The sequence below is a fragment of the Dipodomys ordii genome, unplaced genomic scaffold (genome assembly GCF_000151885.1).
Source record: "Dipodomys ordii isolate 6190 unplaced genomic scaffold, Dord_2.0 Scaffold42, whole genome shotgun sequence".
Classification (NCBI taxonomy): Eukaryota; Metazoa; Chordata; class Mammalia; order Rodentia; family Heteromyidae; genus Dipodomys; species Dipodomys ordii.
The window spans coordinates 1,308,860-1,328,275 of NW_012267258.1; the positions used below are offsets into that span (position 1 = coordinate 1,308,860).

The following is a 19,416-nucleotide window of genomic DNA, read 5'->3' on the forward strand; positions in this document are numbered from 1 at the left end:
CAAGGCTAGTGCTCTACCACTTGAGCCATGGACTTTCCTGTCTGGGCTGGCTCCAAAGCATGATCCTCAGATCTCAGCCTTCTGAGTGGCTAGGATTACAGGCGTGAGCCACCAGTGTCCAGCTGTAGTACATTTCTTTTTGGACACCATTCCCCACTTCCCTAGTTCTCTCATCCCCACCTACAAGTTGTATAGTTTGTTTTCAACATGGTGTCTAATGAGTACCACTGCTGCATTTCTGTGCCCCCTTCCCCTCCCAAAAACAGATACCTGAACAAACAAACAGAAACTGCAACAAAGAAAAAAAAACCTAGGAGCTGGGATTGTGGTTTAGTGGTAAAGTGCTTGCCTAGCACGTGGGTTGATTACTCAGTACCACATAAACAGAAAAAGCTGGAAGTAGCGCTGTAGCTCAATTGGTACAGTGTCCAGGCTCTGAGTTCAAGCCCCAGGACTGATAAAAAAAGAAAACAAAAGTCTTGTTTCCATTTCCTGGAGTTCATTTCAATAAATATTATTTTATACAAGCAGATGAACATTATGAGACTTTTATCTCCAATTAACCACCAAAAAGTAGGAGTGGAGCTGCCTTCAGTTGTAGAGTAACAGGCAACCTTGAGAGAAAAAGCCACGCAATAGTACAAGGCTCTGAGTTCAAGCCCAAGTACTAGCACATTAGCGCGCGTGCACGCGCACACACACACACATACCATACTACACATGCCTATGTTGGAAAAAGCATCTGACTAATGGAAACAACAGGTGTGCTAGTTCCTCACTGTAAAATCTATTCCTGTTTTATAATTTTTTTGTACTAGGGTTTGAACTTGGGGTCTTAAACTTGCAAGGCAAGCCCTCTACCACCTGAGCCATACTCTTATCCTTAGAATTTGGTGTTTTTGTGCTACTGAGGATTGAACTCAGGGCCTCTCTCTTGAGCCATGCTCCCAACCCTTGTGCCCTTGTGTTTCTTCTGTGTATGTGGTGTGTGTGTGGGGGGGGGGGGTTGAGGAGTCAATTCCAAGCCTCACACATGTGAGACGAGTGCCCTGCTACTGAACTGTCCATCCCTACTCCTACTTGTAGAATTCATAAATTTGAATGTTTTCTCCCTAAAACATTAGTTAATAAATGATTTTACAGATACTTATATTTTAACCTGAAGAGGACAGATTGTCCCTAGCGCATGCTGCAGAGACAACTCCCTTTTCCTCTTTTTTTTCTTTTCTTTCTCTCTTTTTGTACAGGTCCTGGGGCTTGGGTAGTATCTTTTAGCTTTTTGTTCAAGGCAGGTGCTCTACTATTTGAGCCACACCTCCATTTCTGGATTTTTGCTGGCTAGGATGGCTTTGAACCAAGATTCTCAGATCTCAGCCTCCTGAGTAGCTAGGATTACAGGCATGAGCCACTGGCACACAGCTGTCTTCTTTCTTTTTCCTTTCCCCCCCTTTTTCTTTTTTGGTCAGTTGTGGGGCCTGAACTCTGGGCCTGGGCGCTGTCCCTCAGCTCTTCAGCTCAAGGCTAGCACTCACCACTTGAGTCACCTTCCTTTCCTTTTTCTTTCTTTTGGTGAAACTAGGGTTTAAACTCAGGACCTTCTCTTGGCTAGGTTCTCTATCACTTGATCTACATTTCCAACCCAAAAGACTTTACCTTAGGGGGCTAGAAAGGTGGCTTAGTGGTAGAGTGTTTGCCTTGCAAACATGAGGCCCTGGGTTCTATATCTTAGCACCATATTAGCAGAAAAAGCTGGAAGTGGCACTGTGGCTCAAGTGGTAAAGTGCTAGCCTTGAGCTGAAGAGCTGAGGGACAGCACCCAGGCCCAGAGTTCAGGCCCCACGACCAACAACAACAACAAAAAAATTACCTTAGGGAATCAGTTTGATGAAGAGTGAAGACAGGAGACAGATGGTGTTCTGATTTGACTTTTAGTATTTGGTCAAGACCCCAGGCAACAAAACTTTCATCTAGGGGGCTGGGAATGTCACTTAGTGGTAGAGTGCTTGCCTCACCTGCATGAAGCCCTAAATTCTATTCCTCAATACCACATAAACAGAAAAAGCTGGAAAAGTGGCGCTGTGGCTCAAATAGTAGAGTGCTAGCCTTGAGCCAAAGAAGCTCAGGGACAGTGCTCAGGCCTTGAGTTCAAGCCCCAGGACTGGCCAAAGAAGGAAAAAAAAATAGACTTTCAACTAGGGTTGTGGATAGGATATACACACTTCCTTCTACAGACACAAAAGGTGTTCTGGCAGAACCCAGAGCCACTTGCTGAAAGCATACCTAGATAATTTGATTACTGCTTTATTCCTATTTCAGGTAGTTTCCCCGTGGTAAAATTTCCCCATTCTTTCAGCTCCCCTCCTCCCAGATTGAGAAATCTTGGCTTGCCTTTTTTTTTTTTCTTTAACTTTTCCGTCAGGCAGGTGTCCTAGGTTTGTCTGGATCACTGATTGACTAGGTGAATGCCAGCGGCTCCTTCAGATCCCAAGGGGTAGACCAAATGGCATTTCCACCTATACTTTGAGATTCCTCAGAAGTGTATCAATACTGCACGTACTAAGTGGAAAATTCATGTGGGGTGTCACGCTTTGGGTTAATGGGTTTCAACTCATGTCTCAGAGGGGCAGAGTCCTAGTGCCTAAGCAGCCCTGGTACAAGTACCTGAATGAGCTTCATGCCAAGGGGCACGGCATCCAGGAAAGCCTTCCCTCTTACTCCACCCCTTTCATTCACCGGCAACCACAGGGCCTCCTAGTTTCTGCTCCTGCCAAGTCGTACAGAAATAAAATCTTAGAATAAAATTCTTCAATTACTGTTTATTAATATCAAGGAGTGGCACAATGCTTCCCTTTTCATGGCAGGTCAAAGATGAAATTGGATTATGCTTTGGAGGGTGCGGTTTGTCTCTTGACATTTTTCTCCCAGTATTTACAAATGTTGTTCCTGAGAGCAAGCAGTGTCCCTGCTAACCAAAGGAGGCGCCCTTGTCAGCATATATAGAGACAGTGGGGCCCCGAGAAAAGCCAAACCAGTTCTGCACCATGGGGAAGAAGCAACTGAAGAAGGAGGCAGCTCCAAACTGCGAGCTAAGTAAGTAGCCAGCAAGTAAGTCTACTAGCCAGGGAAGCTGCCAGCTCAGCTGACCTGGAAGGACGTCAAAAACAGCCTCAGACCTTTCATTTTAGATACAGCTGAGGTTCCCAAAGGAAAGATCCCAGTCTAGAAGGACTTTGTCAAACCTTTCTCAGACTCCACAGAGTCTCTGTAGAGACATTCTTAGAACTAATTTGTGCATTTTCTGTTTTCTCTAGGAGAAGGAGCAGATCAGATGATTTTTTTTGTATTATCTTTTAGGAGTAGTTGTACAAAGGGGTTTCAGTTCAACATATAAGTACAGTGAATACAATGAAGATGAGGTTTGTTTTTTTTTTTTCCACTGTAGAATTTGCTTTTACTTTATTTGGATTCCCCCTCCCCCCCTTTTTACAGTTCTCTGTCCTATCCTATTATCTTGGATTCCTACTAATGAAATTTTCTTGTAGCAGTTTCTATGTGAAGAAAGAAGCAGGGTTATCTCTTATGCTGTAACAGTAAGAATATTTTTGGTGTATCTAGTGGACATCGTACAAAGCAATCTGTCAGGCCATTTACTCTCCAGGCATCTTCAGAGAAACAGTCAGGGTGAGGTTGGGACTCGGGTGGGAGTAGTGACTGCTTTGCTGTAAGCAAGGATTAAGTGTGGGCAGAAGGTCAGCAGAGCTGAGTGGGATGGAGGGAAATAATTAAATGGGAGGCTTCCAAGTAGGACACCTGAGAGCAGTGGAACTTGCTACACCAGCAAATGCTCTGTTGTTCCTCCCAGACATGGGGTGTATTGTCCTGACAAGGCAGCACAATATAATGCTATAAAAGTGAAAGAAAGAGGTAATGGCAGGTACATACGTTTTAATTAATTAATTGCTGGTCCTGGGGCTTGAACTCAGGGCCTGGGTGCTGTTCCTAATCATTTGTGATTGAGGCTAGAGGTCTATTGTTTTAACCACAGCTTCACTTTCCGGCTTTTTGGTGGTTACTTGGAAATAAGAGTTGGTTAATTGGAGATAAGAGTCTCTTGGACTTTCCTGTTTCGGCTGGCTTCGAACTGCCATCCTCAGAGCTCAGCCTCCTGAGTAGCTAGGATTACAGGCGTGACCTACCGGCAGCCGGCCCTATGATTCTTTATAGGATGTAGTTGTTCATCGTGGTGAGTCAGGCCTCCAGAAGAGGCTAGGTTATCAGAGCCTAAGGCAGGCGGCGGAACTGTCACGGGAATCTGGTCGCTACGCTGCTGGCGTGATAAACTCCTAGCTTTGTAGGTCTGCGCAGCGCCGGAAGAGGCTCTGAGAGACGCACCTCCCGCGACGGCCCCGCCTCCGGTCGGAGCTCGGGGTGGGCGGAGCCTCCGTACCGACTCTGCTGGCCACGCACACCGACAGCTGCAGGGGTCTAGCCAATAGGAATGCGGGGCTGCCGTCTTGCTGGCCAATCGCGGTGGGTGGGGGGTTGGCCAGTTCGGCGCTGGCCCCGGGATGTGGAGCGGCGGGCGTCCTGACAGCGTGTCAGGTGGCTACGGACCCCGTGAGGTGAGGGTCGACGGGGTCTAAGGCCGTTGAGCTTTTCCACAGCGGGTGGATGGGCGTAGGGACTGGCTGGCTAGGACCGGCGAGGAGCTGGCGAAGGGCGCCGGCGCCTTGTGGGGCTTTGAGGAGAGGTGAGGGCAGGGAGAGCTGAGTCGTCTCGCCCGGTGTCGGGAGGAAGATGGAGCCTCTTTATTCCCAGGAAGACTAAGGGACAGAGGGCCGGGGGTGGGGAGCGACCTCCGGAGGTCGCGGAGGGCTTCGCGCTTTCCCCGCCGCGGCCTAGGACTAGACCCAATCCCTCGCCCGGCTGGACCCCGTGCGGAGGGTGCGCGACCCGCCGCGGCCGCGGGACACCCTGGCGCTGGGGCCCAGGGCCAGGTCTCCCGCCGCCGCCTGATCGGCGCAGCCCTGGCCCGGTCGGTCTCTGCGGCCTCCCGCCCGAGTCCAGCGGGCATCCGAGCCGAGCGGGCCCGCTCACCTGCGTGCAGGTGGCCCGGGGCCCTGTGTGCAACGCCAGAGCCTCGTCTTCAGGCTTCATTCAGAGCCGGGTGTTTCTGTGAGACACCGCACACAGATGCAAGCGTGTGATGTCGCTCCGACTCCCCGAGTTTCTTCGGTTCCCACTAAATCTAATCCTTTGGTCAGAACTTGAGCCCTTGCTTTGAGTTTCCCCCTCTGTGTAGATTGGGAATGTTCTATTGCCCGTTGCTTTGTAAAGCAGTGAGCTAAAGAGAGCGACCTCTCTATATGGAAAACAAACAACATATGGATGACAAGGTAGCAGGGAAAGGTGGACTTACAGGAATGTTGCTGGCCGTAGTTTCAGTGATCTGGTGAACCACGGGAAGCTGCTTGCCTTGATTTCGGCGGTATCTGAAGGTCCATCACTTCTTGCCTGTGTTAACCTTCATGCGATTTTCTTAGGCTCTGTTCTTTTGTTCCTCATACTTAAAATGGGGATCAATGATCTCAAGTTAGAGGGTTATTGGTGAGAAATTGGTCATATAAAGTACTTGGAACAGTTTCCTCCACATAGGAGTTTTTGTTGTTGTGTCTACACTTTGCCTTCTTTCTCCCTGAAGAGTCTACCTCATCTGTCCTTTGCTCAGAATCCCTTGGCCTCCTGCTAGTGAACCCTCAGGCCAGTTCTTTCTGCTTAATTAACTTTGGTGTGAGGGTTCAGTGTAATTACCTATGAAGAGAGGCTTTCTTCTGAGTATTTTATTAAGTTTGGAAATCATTGACATTCTAGGTCACTTTTTGTGTTAACTGTGTTGGTAAATGAAACCTGAGAACATCATTGGCTGTTTTTTCCACTGGGTAATATTTCATTTGCAATGTTGCTTGATTTGGGGAGTTTATACCAGACATAATACCAAAAAGGCCAGGATTACAGCATACTTGCTTTCTCATCTTTTTCCGGTATGACTGTGGGACTCAGAAGGGGAATTTTTGAGCAGCCTGGCAGCACTTCTTGTTAAGGAATAGGGAAGCTTGATGTGAATTGAACCTCAGTCTACTGTTTCTGTTAGGAAGCAGCCTTGGTCCTTTGGTTACTCTACAGAGACAGTTAGCAGCTTTGATTCAGTTTTTGTTCTTTTTCTTCCCTGGTCCTAGGGCTTGAAATCAGGGCCTGGGCATTGTCCCTGAGCTTCTTTTTGCTTAAGGCTAGCCTTCTGCCACTTGAACCACAGCTCCAGTTTTGGCTTTTTTGGTAATTTATTAGAGATAAGAGTCTCACAGACTTTCCTGCCTGGCTGGCTTCAAACCTTAAATGTCAGCCTCCTGTGTAGCTAGGATTACAGGCTTGAGCGACTAGCACATGGCTTAGCAGCATAATTTTTTTTTTTTGGGTCCGGTCGTGGGGCCTGAACTCTGGGCCTGGGCGCTGTCCCTCAGCTCTTCAGCTCAAGGCTAGCGCTCTACCACTTGAGCCACAGCGCTACTTCCGGCTTTTTTCTTTTTGCTTATGTGGTGCTGAGGAATCGAACCCAGAGCCTTGAGCATGCAAGGCAAGCGCTCTACCACTGAGCCACCTTCCCAGCCCCCCAAGCAGCATAATTTTTAATTGAGATGAAATACACATATAATAATTGTCTTATCTACTGAGTAACAATTTAGTGATGTTCATATACTCACAAAATTCATTGATGTTTGACTCATTTGATTCTGTGTTGAGGCAGTGAAGTGAAAAATGGTATAGACAAGGTAGTGTCTTTTCTGATTGACAGCACTGAGAGCTTGGATGGGTGCTCCTAATTATACATCTTTATTACCTGCCTCATTGCATAGTATATATGCAAATGTCTAGACAGATATATGCCCTTTGTAGGGGCTTAAAAATCTCTATTAATCTTTCTTGGTGCTGTCTGGGAGACTCCATGGGAGAATGTTTTGTGTCGATTCTTTCCTTCCAAAAACTTGTTTATTAATAATTGCAAGGGGCACTGTTAGGAACTAATCACAATGAGTTTATTGTAAAAAAGAAAGAGTGGTGCTTATTACAGCAGCATGGTGACCAGTACTGAGTTTAGTTGTTCAGCTTTGCACAAAGACAGTTTATTACTTTTTGGGTTGAAAATTTCTTTAAAATTTGTAGGTAATGAATGTAAAAGGCACAAGTTAATTGTTAAAATTTTATCAGGTTATAAGAAGGCATATACGAGGCTACAGAATCTGGTACTATGTGTTATCTGACTCTTCACATACAATTTTTATTTGCTTTATGAGAAGAAACATTAAGGAAAATTGTTAGGGTCAGTTTGCATTTGATAGCAATATGTCAGAATAAATTGGTTGAACGTTATCTAATGGTTATCATTCTTCATATTTGCCAGAGAAAGGTTATTCACTTGTTTATTCATTTGTTTATTCTGAGTGACACTAGAGTTTGAACTCAGGGTTTTGTGCTTGCTGGGTAAGCACTCTACCACTTGAGTTCCATCCCCAGCCCTTTTTGCTTTCCTTACTTTTCCAATACAGGAAAACAACAGCTTGCAGTTGGCCCAAGCTGCCTAGACCATGATTCCCTTGTTTATGCTTACTTGTAACTGGCATGATGTGTGCTTTATGCCCAGATTTTTTTTTTATTGGTTGAAATGGAGTCTTTTAATAAAGAAAAAAGAAAGGGGGTTCTGGAAATGTGGCTTAGTGGTAGAGTGTTTGACTAGTATGTGTGAAACCTTGGGTTCAATTCCTCAGTACCACATACATAGAAAAAGGCAGAAGTGGCACTGTGGCTCAAGTGGTAGAGTGGTAGCCTTGAGCAAAAGAAGCTCAGGGACAGTGCCTAGGCCCTGAGTTCAAGCCCTTGGACTGGCAAAAAAAGAAAGAAAGAAAGAATGAAATGAAGTCTTACAAACTTTTTGCCCAGGTTGCCCTGCTCTCTGCCTCCTAAGTAGCTAGGGTTACAGTTCTGAGCCATCATGCTTGGCCTTAATTAGGGAACCTAAGCAAGTATGAGAGCAAAACTTTTACCCCCAAGCAAGAAGTAGGTGTAGACTGTTTTGAAAAGGGACTTTCATCCAGTAGAGAAGGTCTTTGAAATTGTTCACAGACAATTGTGATTCAGGACAGTATGATCTTCTGACGGTGTCAGAGGGCCAGGCTGATCCAGGAAAGGGAAACATTGCTGTAGAGTTCTGGGAAGGAGGAAGTTCACAGGAAGTACACCCCGTGAGGATTAGGAGGAACAAAGACCTAAGTAGAGGCAGTAGAAATGAGACTTCAGTGGTGCTAACACTGAGCAGTCAGGGAGGTTTATAAGCTGATTGAACATCAGGGACATGGAGCAGAGAAAATGAACAGTTCTCTTTAGTGAGAACCAGGCCCTTCAGTTCTGAAGTCTGGTTGATAAATGATACTTTTATCTAAATGATCAGTACCTCTCCACAGCCTGGGCATATTTCCCTACTCTTATCATCTTTGACACCCAGGCAGAGCTAGTTTCATTATCAATACTCTTCCTCCCCATATTTTACTCTCCTTTTTTCCCCCCATTTTTTGAGATAGGGTTTGGTGCCCAAGGCTGCTTCAGCCTGCCAAGTATTCAGTTTGTAAGTATGTGCTCAGTTTTGTCTTGTTCTTCCTTGTTGACATTTCCTTTATTTTTAGATGGTCTTCTTGTTAGGTTCAACTGAAAAGTCAAGCTCAGGTGAAAAATAGCAAAGTTGGTGTTGAGTTGAAATTGTGATTTTTCCAGTAGGACAAATAAAATGTCTCCATATTGCTGCATCATATAAAGTTAATTGAAAGAACAGTTTAAGCACTATCTCAGAGGTCGTTATGACAGACTCATGGCTCCAATTCATTTAAAGCACATTGTATAATAGCAGCACTGTTTGTTCTTTACGAACAGGGTATATGGTGTGGTTTTTAGTTGCAGACATTCTGTATTACCCACTTGGTTTCTTTCTTTTGTTCTCTCTTTTCCTTCTTTGGCAGTTCTTGATTTTGAACTCTTGGTGTCACACTTGCCAGGCAGGTGCTCTACTGCTAAGTCATACCTCTAGCTCTTTGTTATGCTGGTTATTTTTTAGAGTCTTTTTTCCTGTCTGGAAGCATCCCTGGACTGCCTGCTTTAGGCTTCATGTTATAGTGGTATGATAGACACGCACCACCATATCCAGTTAATTACTTTTTGTTGAGGTGGATTCTTGAGGATTTTTCTGCCCAGGGTTTGCCTCAAATCTCCATCCTCCCAATCTTAGCCTTCCAAATAGCCAGGATTATAGATGTGAACCATTGATGTTCAGCTTCTTTGTTTCTTTTGTAATGAAACAGATATAATCACTTTCTCCAAGGGGCAGAGGCAGGAAGTGGAGAAAGGAGAGACTAATAACCTCTCATTAATATTTGTAGGATTTGGGAAAACAGCTCGCTTTGTTTGAAGCCCTTAGGTATTTAATAAAAAGCTTTATTGATTACCCATCATCCAAACAGCAGGAGCTCACTTTTGTGCAATATAATTATTGGTTAATAGTGACGGTTTAGTAGCACTATAAAGCACTTTAGCCTGAAAGTAGACCTTCAGTGGAAAGAGAATTTGGGAGGACTTGGAGCTCTATGTTCTCTTCAGAACAAATGGAAATAGAAAAAGAAGTCACAATTCTTTGTTCTCTAAGTGATACTTGAGTATCGCTTTTTAAGGCCTTGATCTGTTCACTTGGCAGTTTGTTCTTTGTCACCAGCTTGTCTCTGGCACTGAGCAATGGCTGAGGAAAGCATCGAGAAGAGGAGGTGGCTTTGCCAGTCAGGTTTAAACATTACTGTTCACATTTATATAATCAGCTACCTTCTTGTAAACGTTTCTCTGGCTGCCTCTGTGTAGTAATACTGTCATTGGTTTCACTGCAGTGAGAGAAATGTAAAACTTTAGAGGACCTTCAAAAACATTCTTTTCTAAAGCTTAGACTTTTAGAGGGACTGTTTCAACTTCAAAGTCAGTGAAAGGCTGCAAATGCCTTTGTTCTCTAGGAAAAGTTGATAAGTAAACATTATTTCAAACTCAAACTAGTTTTTAGCAATAGGAGAAAAAAGAAAAGTTATTTTGGGGGGGAGTGGGGGGTGGTTGGTCATGAGGCTTGAACTCCAGGCCTGGGCACTGTCCCTCCCCTCTTCAGCTCAAGGCTAGCGCTCTACCACTTGAGCCACAGTGCCACTTCCAGTTTTCTGGTGATTTTTTTTGGAGATTAGAGCCTCACAGACTTTCCAGTCCTAACTGGGTTTGAACTACGATCCTCAGATCTCAGCCTCCTTAGCTAGGATTGCAGGTGTGAACTACCGGGGCCCTGCGTAAGTTCTTTGTGCCTTAATGTTCAATATTTCAAACTTGCTGGGCAGTTTTAAAAACAGGCTTTCCAAGTGGTTCTTCTGAGTTCTTGTAAATGTTACTAACATGGAATTGTTAGGTGATAGAACTTAAAGCTAGTATATGTTTTTAAAGTAAGTTAATTTTCCCCGAATTTCAAACTTATAGGAAAGTTGCAAGAATAGTAACAGGAAATAGATATTTTCAAGATCATATGGTAAGAGTAAGATAGTGCTAAAGCAGTAGGTGCATTGGGGGAACTTGGAGGAGGATCACTTAAGTTGGGGAGCCAGGAAATGCTCCTTGGAAGTGGGCTTCTATTCTTTGCCTTCATGTGAAACTCCCAAATCATAATTTCACACTTTGAGTAGCCATGTGGACACTTAAACTAGTAGTAAATTAAGCTGAAACAAGTATTTGTTGCCAGCTAGACAGCTGCAGATCTCTGATTGTGATTTGTAGAAGTCTTATCAGAGTTCAAATGAACATTGTCAGTGTCCCTTTCTAATATTCCAAGAGAATCTGTATGAGCTTAAAAATTTTAAGGAGTCAACAGGTTGGAAATATAGTTCATTGGAGTACCTGGATTCCATCCTTGGCACTATATAAAACTAACTTAATAAATAAACATGTAAAACTTGTTTTTAAGTGCCAACAGTAAACAATATACATTGCTAAGAGATCTTCCCTTCAGTTGACCTTGTATTTAGTTCTACATTACACAGTTTTTCAAGTATTAGACAGAAAATAAAACTTTTTTCCCCCCATAAATAAAGACTCACTCCATAGCTCAGGACTGGCCTGAGACTTGTGATCCTCCTGCCTCAGCCTCCTAAGTGCTGGGATTACACTTGTGTACCACCATGCCAAGCTCCAGAAAATAATAATTTGATTAACATTTTCTCTTGTAATATAGTCTTACAACCTTTGATAAGGAATAGTATAAAATAGTCATTACATTGAGTCATGAGGGTATCTGGGCACTGATGGCTCATACCTGTGATCCTAGCTACTCAGGAGGCTTGAGATCTGAGGATTGCAATTGAAAGCCAGTCCAGGCAGGGTAGTTCATGGGACTCTTGTTTCCAATAAATTATTTTTAAAAAAAAGCTGGAGTGGAACTGTGGCTCAAGTGGTAGAGCACTAACTTTGAACAAAAGAGCTCAGGGACATGCCAAGGCCCTCAGTTCAAGCCCCAGGCTGGCACACAAAAAAAAGTGAGTGCCATGTTTTTTACCGTTATTGATTTTTTTTTTTTTTTTTGTCAGTTGTAGGGCTTGAACTCTGGGCTTAGGCTCTGTCCTTGTGCTCTTCAGCTCAAGGCTAGCTCTCTACCACTTGAGCCACAGTGCCACTTCCAGTTTTCTGGTGGTTTATTGGAGATAAAAGTCTCACGAACTTTTCTGCCCAGCTGTCTTTGAACCTCGATCCTCAGATCTCAGCCTCCTGAGTAGCTAGGATTACAGCCGTGAGCCACCGACACCTGGCTTGTTGATATTTTTTTTTTCTTGTCGTTCTTGGGACCTGAACTCTGGGCCTGGGCACTGTCCCTGAGCTCTTCAGCTCAAGGCTAGTGTTCTACCCCTTGAGCCACAGCACCACTTCCGGCTTTTTCTGCTTATGTGGTGCTGAGGAATCGAACCGAGGGCCTCATACATGCAAGGCAAACACTCTACCACTGAGCCATCTTCCCAGACCTTCTTGATTTTTTTTAAAAACTGCATTTATTTTGTTTTGAGGCTCAAACCTAGGACTTTGCACTTGCTAGGCAATCACTCTGCCACTGTGCTACGTCCCAGCCCTTGATTAATTTTTTTCCTTGGGGGCAGGGGTCATTTGTGGGGCTTAGAACTCAGTGCCTAGAGCACTGTTCCTGAGCTTTTCTGCTCAAGGCTCACACTCTGCCACTTTAAGCCATAACTCCACCTTCAGTTTTCTGGTGGCTCATTGTAGATAAGAGTCTTGTGGACTTTCCTGCCTGGATCAGCTTTGAACCACCATCCTCAGATCTTAGCTTCTTGAGTAGCTAGGATTACAGACATGGACCACAAATACCCTGCACCTTGATTTTTTTTTTTACCAGTCTTGGGACTTGAACTCAGGATCTGGGCACTGTCCCTGAGCTTCTTTGGCTCAAGGCTAGCACTCTACCTCTTGAGCCACAGCATCACTTCTAGCTTTTTCTGTTTATACTGTACTGAAGAATCAAAGCCAGGGCTTCATGCATGCAGGGCAAGCACTCCACCACTAAGCCACATTCCCAGCCCTTGATTAATTTTTGATGGGAGGAAAAGTATTACATTTTAGGTAAATGACACTTTATGGTTATAGGTGCACTAGAGTCACAGAGCTCTATTACTCATATTTGTGAGTGTGTTGCTGGGTTAATTCTGGTTGCTTATGTTCTAACTCTGGATCTTTCCTTAATGTTGTGAACTGACTGGAGCAACCTTGGAGTCCTGGAGAGCAAAGCTGCCTAGCTTCCCACTTCCATATTGGTTATACTTCTTTTCATGAGGACTTAAAATATTACCCAACTTAAATATACATCCAAGCTTTTCTCTTACCTGCCATAATTTTGTTCTGTAGACATCACAAACTATGGATCTCATAGATTGCTGACTAAAAGCTATAATTAGAAAATCAGAATCTAGAACTCATTTTCTTTCTTGGAATAATAATCTTTACATATCTGAAGACCAGACTTCTTGTATTTTATTGAGTCTCTGTGTACTTTTGATGGGAATGTCCACTTAGAATGCCACTAATAATTATTCAGTGCTTTTTTCATAAAATATTTATACCCATAATTACTTGCAGACTACAGTCTTAGCAGAAAACACAATATTACTTCAATTGTTTGCTTTTTAAATATACCTTTGAAAAGTATGATTTGGATAGGAATCTTCCTAAAATAGATTATGCATACTTCTGTACCTTCTTTATCCTCCCTCTCCCCAGTGTTGGGTCTCAAACCCAGTGACTTGCACGTGCTAGTCAAGAACTCTACTACTGACCTATATCTAAGCCCTTGGTATTTTTGAGATAGGGTCTTGCTATATATCTCAAGCTGGTTTCAGATGAGATCAGATATGTTTGGAATGCTATGGCAGTAGACGTAGGCTGATTTCAAACTCATGATCTTCCTGCCTCAGCCTCCCAGGTGCTAGCACTACAGGTATGTGCCAATATGCCCAGCTCCTGTTTATTCTTAAGGTACCAGCCATCCTTACAGAAGCAGTATGGTTTATGCAGTTTTGTGTTACTATACTCCATTTTCCTGTGAGAGCCGTAGTCCCATATCTGATTTGTGGTTTCTATATTCTTGAGGGTTAAGATAACCTGATATCATCACTTACTAGACATACATCTTTACAAAAGTAAAAAGGCTCTGGCACTTCCAAGAGTTGGTGCTGTGATTGGAATTTGAGTGAACGGGCTGAAGGGAGTTGTATTTAGTCAGTGTTATTTGGATCTGTTGGCTAGTATTTAGCCACTTGGTGATTTAAAACCTGACAAACCAAGAGAAACAGAACTTACTTGTTATTGATTATTGGGGGGAACGATGATCGATGATGGGTTGTTTTTTTTTTTTTTGGGTCCGGTCGTGGGGCCTGAACTCTGGTCCTGGGCGCTGTCCCTCAGCTCTTCAGCTCAAGGCTAGTGCTCTACCACTTGAGCCACAGCGCCACTTCCGGCTTTTTTTCTTTTTGCTTATGTGGTGCTGAGGAATCGAACCCAGGGCCTCGAGCATGCAAGGCAAGCGCTCTACCACTGAGCCACCTTCCCAGCCCGGGTTGTTCTTTTTTTGTCGGTCATGGGGCTTAAACTCTAGGCTTGGGCGCTGTCCCTCAGCTCTTCAGCTCAAAGCCAGCACTCTACCACTTAAGCCACACCGCTACTTCCAGTTTTCTGGTGGTTTATTGGAGTCTCACGGACTTTCCTGCCCAGGAAGGCTTTGAAGGGTGATCCTCAAATCTCAGCCTCCTGAGTAGCTAGGATTACAGGCATGAGCTACTGGCACCTGGCTATGATGATGTTTTTTAAATTAGTAAGTAATGATATATTTTATATTCAAGGTAACTGATGATTGGTCTGACCTCCTTTCATGTCTAGATACTAGAAGTATATAAGATAGGTATAAAGTATATTTGTTGATACAAAGATTATCCAAAAGAGAAACTAGAGCACTGTTCAGTTAGGGAAAAGACTACTTCAGCAGTCAGAAATAGCTAATAGGAGGCTCTATTAACCTTTAAGATAGGACTTAGGAGAGGTAATCAGTTGATAATAAATACTACTTTGTCCTTCCCTTGTACATTTGGAATCAGCTGAGAAGAAAATTCCAAATAAGTCCTTTTAAAATTTTAAACTGGGGGAGGGAAGAGACGGTAAGAGAAAAACAAAGGAGAGGGCAACAATGTTCGATAGGAAATGTACTCATTATCTTACTCATGTAACTGTAACCCCTCTGTACAGGATCTTTACAAATATATATATATATATATAAAGAAAAATATTTAAACTCAGCCCCTTTTTTTGTGGAGCTGTTGAGAATGTGCTGTGAATACATGGCCAAATAGGCTTGCTTATATGCCCCCGTTCTCAGTTTAACTTACCCCAACAGAATATGTGACACACCAGGAAAGGCATAGAGAATTACTGGTATCCTGTAGTCCTGCTGGTACCTGAGCTTGCCTTGAGATCCAGGGATGGTTGGCTACTGCTTCTAAGTGTTAGGGGTTGGAAAATGAAAATGGGCTTTTATAGTTAAAAATCTCTTCAAGGATCAGGGCTGGGAAGGTGGCTCAGTGGAAGAGCGCTTGCCTTGCATGCATGAGGCCCTGGGTTCGATTCCTCAGCACCACATAAGCAAAAAGAAAAAAGCTGGAAGTGGTGCTGTGGCTCAAGTGGTAGAGCTCTAGCCTTGAGCTGAAGAGATGAGGGACAGCACCCAGGTCCAGAGTGCAGGCCCCATGACCGGACCCCCCCAAAAAAAATCTCTTCAAGGAAATTGGATGTTATAAAATAGTGGCCTTTGCTACTAGCTCACTGGTGCTCATGGTACTCTTCCAAGATTGAACCATGATATTCATTTGTTAAGTGGAGCAGGGGGTTTTACATCTTTGACCTTTAAAATGTCAAAAGGTAAGGGAGTGTGGTTTTAGGCATTTGGGGTAATTTAGAGGCAAAGACAGTAGATAATTGTTTGGCAGCCTCTCTGTAAGTGCTTATTAAATAAAAAGGGCTTGCCTAGAGGCTACATATGATTCAGTAGTAGAGTTTCTACCATGTGAGTGTTCATTCTCAGCAGCACACACACACACACACACACACAAACGCGCACACGCACAAAACCAACCAGGATTTCCTTATATCAGTAAAATACCTTTTACTTCAGTTTGGCTTGAAAATTTATGTCTGATCAGCAGAGACATAATTAAAAGCCTCTCTATCACTTGAGCCACACCCCTTTTTGTTTGTGGGGGTTTTTTTTCCAGTCAAGCTGTTTTTCTAAAAAAAGTATTGATTAGCCGTGTCACATGTCTCTATATTCGTGTCCTGTCTCCTGTCTCTTCTCCAATCACTTCAGCTCTCCATTGGAGGTGAATTGGTTTGTTAGTATTGTTTTTGTCCTTTCCTCTCTGGCCTTCATGGCTCAGTTTCCTAATAGTGTTAAGTGTAATTGCTGGGTGCTGGTCTTTGAGACAGGAGTCCACCATGCAGTTGCCAGCCTTTTAATAAAGACTCTTGATTCGACCTCTCAGAATGTGGCTTCTTTGTATCTCACTATTGAATTTACCTTACAACACCTGCCCCTGTCATCTGACAACTGTGTAATATTAGGCAAATTATTTAACCTCTGTATGCCTATTTTCTCATCTAAAAATGAATGATAACTAACACATACTTCATAGGGCTTTAATCAGAAGTGAATGTGTTCATATTTATAAAGAAGTTGGCCAAGTAAGGTGACAATGTTGAAGGGGGTAACCCTGATCATGATGCATTGTATTCATAAACTTTTGTTAAATGGCACTCCTTTGTACAACTACTTAAAAGATTATTAAAATCATATTTAAAAAAGTACTAAGTATTTGTACAAAAAGGGTAAGTCAGGTTATGAGTATAATGCATTTTAATCAGTGTCACTCCTTCCGTCATTCTTCCCCACTTCCTCCCCTCTCCCCTCTCTACCCTCAAGTTACATAGTTCAACTTTTACAAAATCTATGTTGAATATAATAACTGCATTTGCTCACCCTTCCATTTGTGTCCCCTTCCTCATTATTCCTCCCCCCATAAAAACCATGTTTCTGCTTAATTTGTATTTTTGTTTTTGAAAGTTTTGCTAACTGCCTTGCTAGTTTCCTAAGCTTGATCCTTTTGCCTTTGCCTCTCAAGTAACTGGGACTACAGCTGTTCTCCACTAGACCTGCTTTTTTTTTTTGGTTGTCATCAAGATGATGTCTAACTGTGTAGCTCAGGCTGATCTTAAATTCACTGTTTAGCCAAGACTGGCTTCAAACTTGTAACCTTTCTTCTGCCTTTTGAGCACTGGAAGTAAGAGACATACAGCACCATGACTAAAACTTTTCTAATTTTTGTTAAGCAGCTCTTAGTCATATTCTGAAAGCTATAATTATTTTCAGCACTGTCTAATTTAGTATAAAAATACTATTCACAGACTGGGTTCACTTGTACTGAGAAACAGAATTCTGGCTCTGTACTTGTGGTTGTATTTGCTAATTCTTCTTTCTCTTTTTTTTTTCTCTTTTCAGAATCCTATTCTAAGAACACAGGAACTCAGGTATCTACCATGGTGTTGGGTCCTGAACAGAAGATGCCAGATGGTAACTTACAGCTTTGTGTTATTGTATACTTTTTGTTTGGAATTAGGCTTATGATAGTAGCAGAAAATTACCATAGTTTCCTTTTGTCTGTTTCAACAATACCATGCAGAGGTCATTCCTGATAATATAATAAGGGACATATGAATATAAACTTATAACCACAGAGATCTGCCTCATATCTTATTTTCAATTTAGAGATGAGCCACTATTAGGTTTGTTTTGTATAACAATAATGCTTGCACAGACAGTACTATTTCCAGACTTAGCATAATGTCCTCCTGAGTGCTCTGACCACTCATTTCACTTTTAATGTCTCAGATGTGCAGGCAGCAAGACATACAATACAAGGCAAGCCTCTTGTAGTCTGTATTTTACTGGAACTTTTGAGTGCCTAATCTTTCCTAAATCTGAGCTTCCTTTTTGGAATTTTCATTCCTTTTCTATAAGTATCCTCATCAATGTAGTCAAGCTTGCCATAGAAACAAAACTCTTCCTTCTCTGGTTGGCAAGTATAAGGATTTATTAGCTATTTGATGCCTGTATCAAAGTGGACTTGGTATATTTCTGGTGGGTTGGATCTTTTCTTTCAGACCTTCTATTTTCTGCATTTAAGATTTAACTGTAACCAGGCTGAGGTGGTTCATATGTGTAACCCTAATTATTCAGGAAGCCAAGAGTTGGAGGATCACAGTTTAAAGTAAACCCAGGCAGAAAAGTCCTCAAGACTTCATCTCCCATTAACCATCAAAATGCTGGGCTGGAGGATGGCTCAAGTAGTAGAACACTAGCTGTGAGCAAAGCAAGCTTGGTGAGAGCACAAGGCCCTGAATTCAAGCCCTAATAGTGGCCTCATAAAAAAAAGAGAGAAAAAAAAAAGAGGTTGATTGTAAAATGCAGGTCTTTGGGAAACACTGAAAACAGGCTAAATGAGTCCTGCTATCTCTGTCACCTATGGCAGAAGCCTTTCCTATAGGGCTTAGTCAGGACACAAATGTTTCTGCCTATGGGTTTCCTGCAGTACAGGTTTTTGCCTAAATTACAAGGATTTTGCAACTTCTACCCCCATCCCATTTTTTCTTTCCTCCTCCTCCCTCCCACTTTCCTTTTCTTTTTTCCTTTTTTAATCCTTCCTTTTTTGACATGGATTGGCTAAATTGTCCAGATTGAACTTGAAATCTTCCTGTCTAGCTTACAACAAAGACCCACAACACAGCACTCAGGTAATTTCTACCTTTTTTGAGAATCCTGGTGGAGGTATAAAGTCCTACCAAATACGAATATAGAGAGTACAGTCTAGTAAACATATATTTCCTTTCCTTTCTTTTTTTCTGGGCAGCATTAGGATTAGAACTCAGGCTATGTACTTGTTAGATAAGCAGTCTGTCATTTGAGCCATACCCTCATCCCTTTATGCTTTAGTTATTTTTCAAATAAGGTCTTAGTTTATGTCCAGGTTGCCTTTGAACATGATCTTTCTATTTATGCCTCCTGCATAGCTGGGGTAACAGATATACTCCACTATACCTCAGCTTTTCATTGAGATGTCTTGTTAACTTCTTTGCCTGGGCTGACCTTAGGCCATAGTCCTCCACCACGTCTCCTGAGTGGATGGGATTACAGGCATTAGCCACTGTGTCTTACCCCTTTAAAAATGTTCGATTTTAAGTTACTAATGGGATTGCTTGACATGATATATTTTAATCCCTAAATGTCAGTGTTTTGAGAGAAAAACGAAATAATTATAAAAATGACAGAATGTGACTAGACATGTGAAGTAGAAACCCCATTGTGAAATTAGTGTTAAAACTGATCTAATTGTGATTGGAGATAAGTGGAGGAATGGGGCGGGGGAGTTCAGGGAGAGGGAGACAGGAGGAGGAAGAGGAGGAAGAAGAAAGGGAGAGCTATATTTGGCAGATCTTTGAGACAGGTCTTACTGTGTAGCCCAAGCTGGCCTTGAATTGAGGACCTCCTGCCTCAGCCTTCCTAGGGCTGGAATTGGTGGCACGATTACCACACTGGGCTTGTACTTTAATTTTACCATGTCCATATGTTATCTAGTTAAAAAATAATTCTTTTAGCAAGTGAGATAGCTCATGCCTGTAATCCCAGCTACATGGGAGGCATAGGTAGGA

The 19,416-nt window shown here is 42.9% G+C and overlaps 1 protein-coding gene across 1 annotated transcript in view; it reads left to right on the forward strand.

Moving 5' to 3' along the window:
- Positions 1 to 4,558: 4,558 nt before the first annotated feature.
- Positions 4,559 to 19,416, forward strand: part of Slc11a2 (solute carrier family 11 (proton-coupled divalent metal ion transporter), member 2) — a 39,993-nt gene continuing 25,135 nt past the window's right edge. Inside the window, exons 1-2 of the mRNA XM_013018819.1 lie at positions 4,559 to 4,622; positions 17,210 to 17,281. Of these exons, the coding sequence (XP_012874273.1) occupies positions 17,248 to 17,281 (34 nt within the window). The 5' untranslated portion in view covers positions 4,559 to 4,622; positions 17,210 to 17,247. The remainder of the gene's footprint in view (positions 4,623 to 17,209; positions 17,282 to 19,416) is intronic.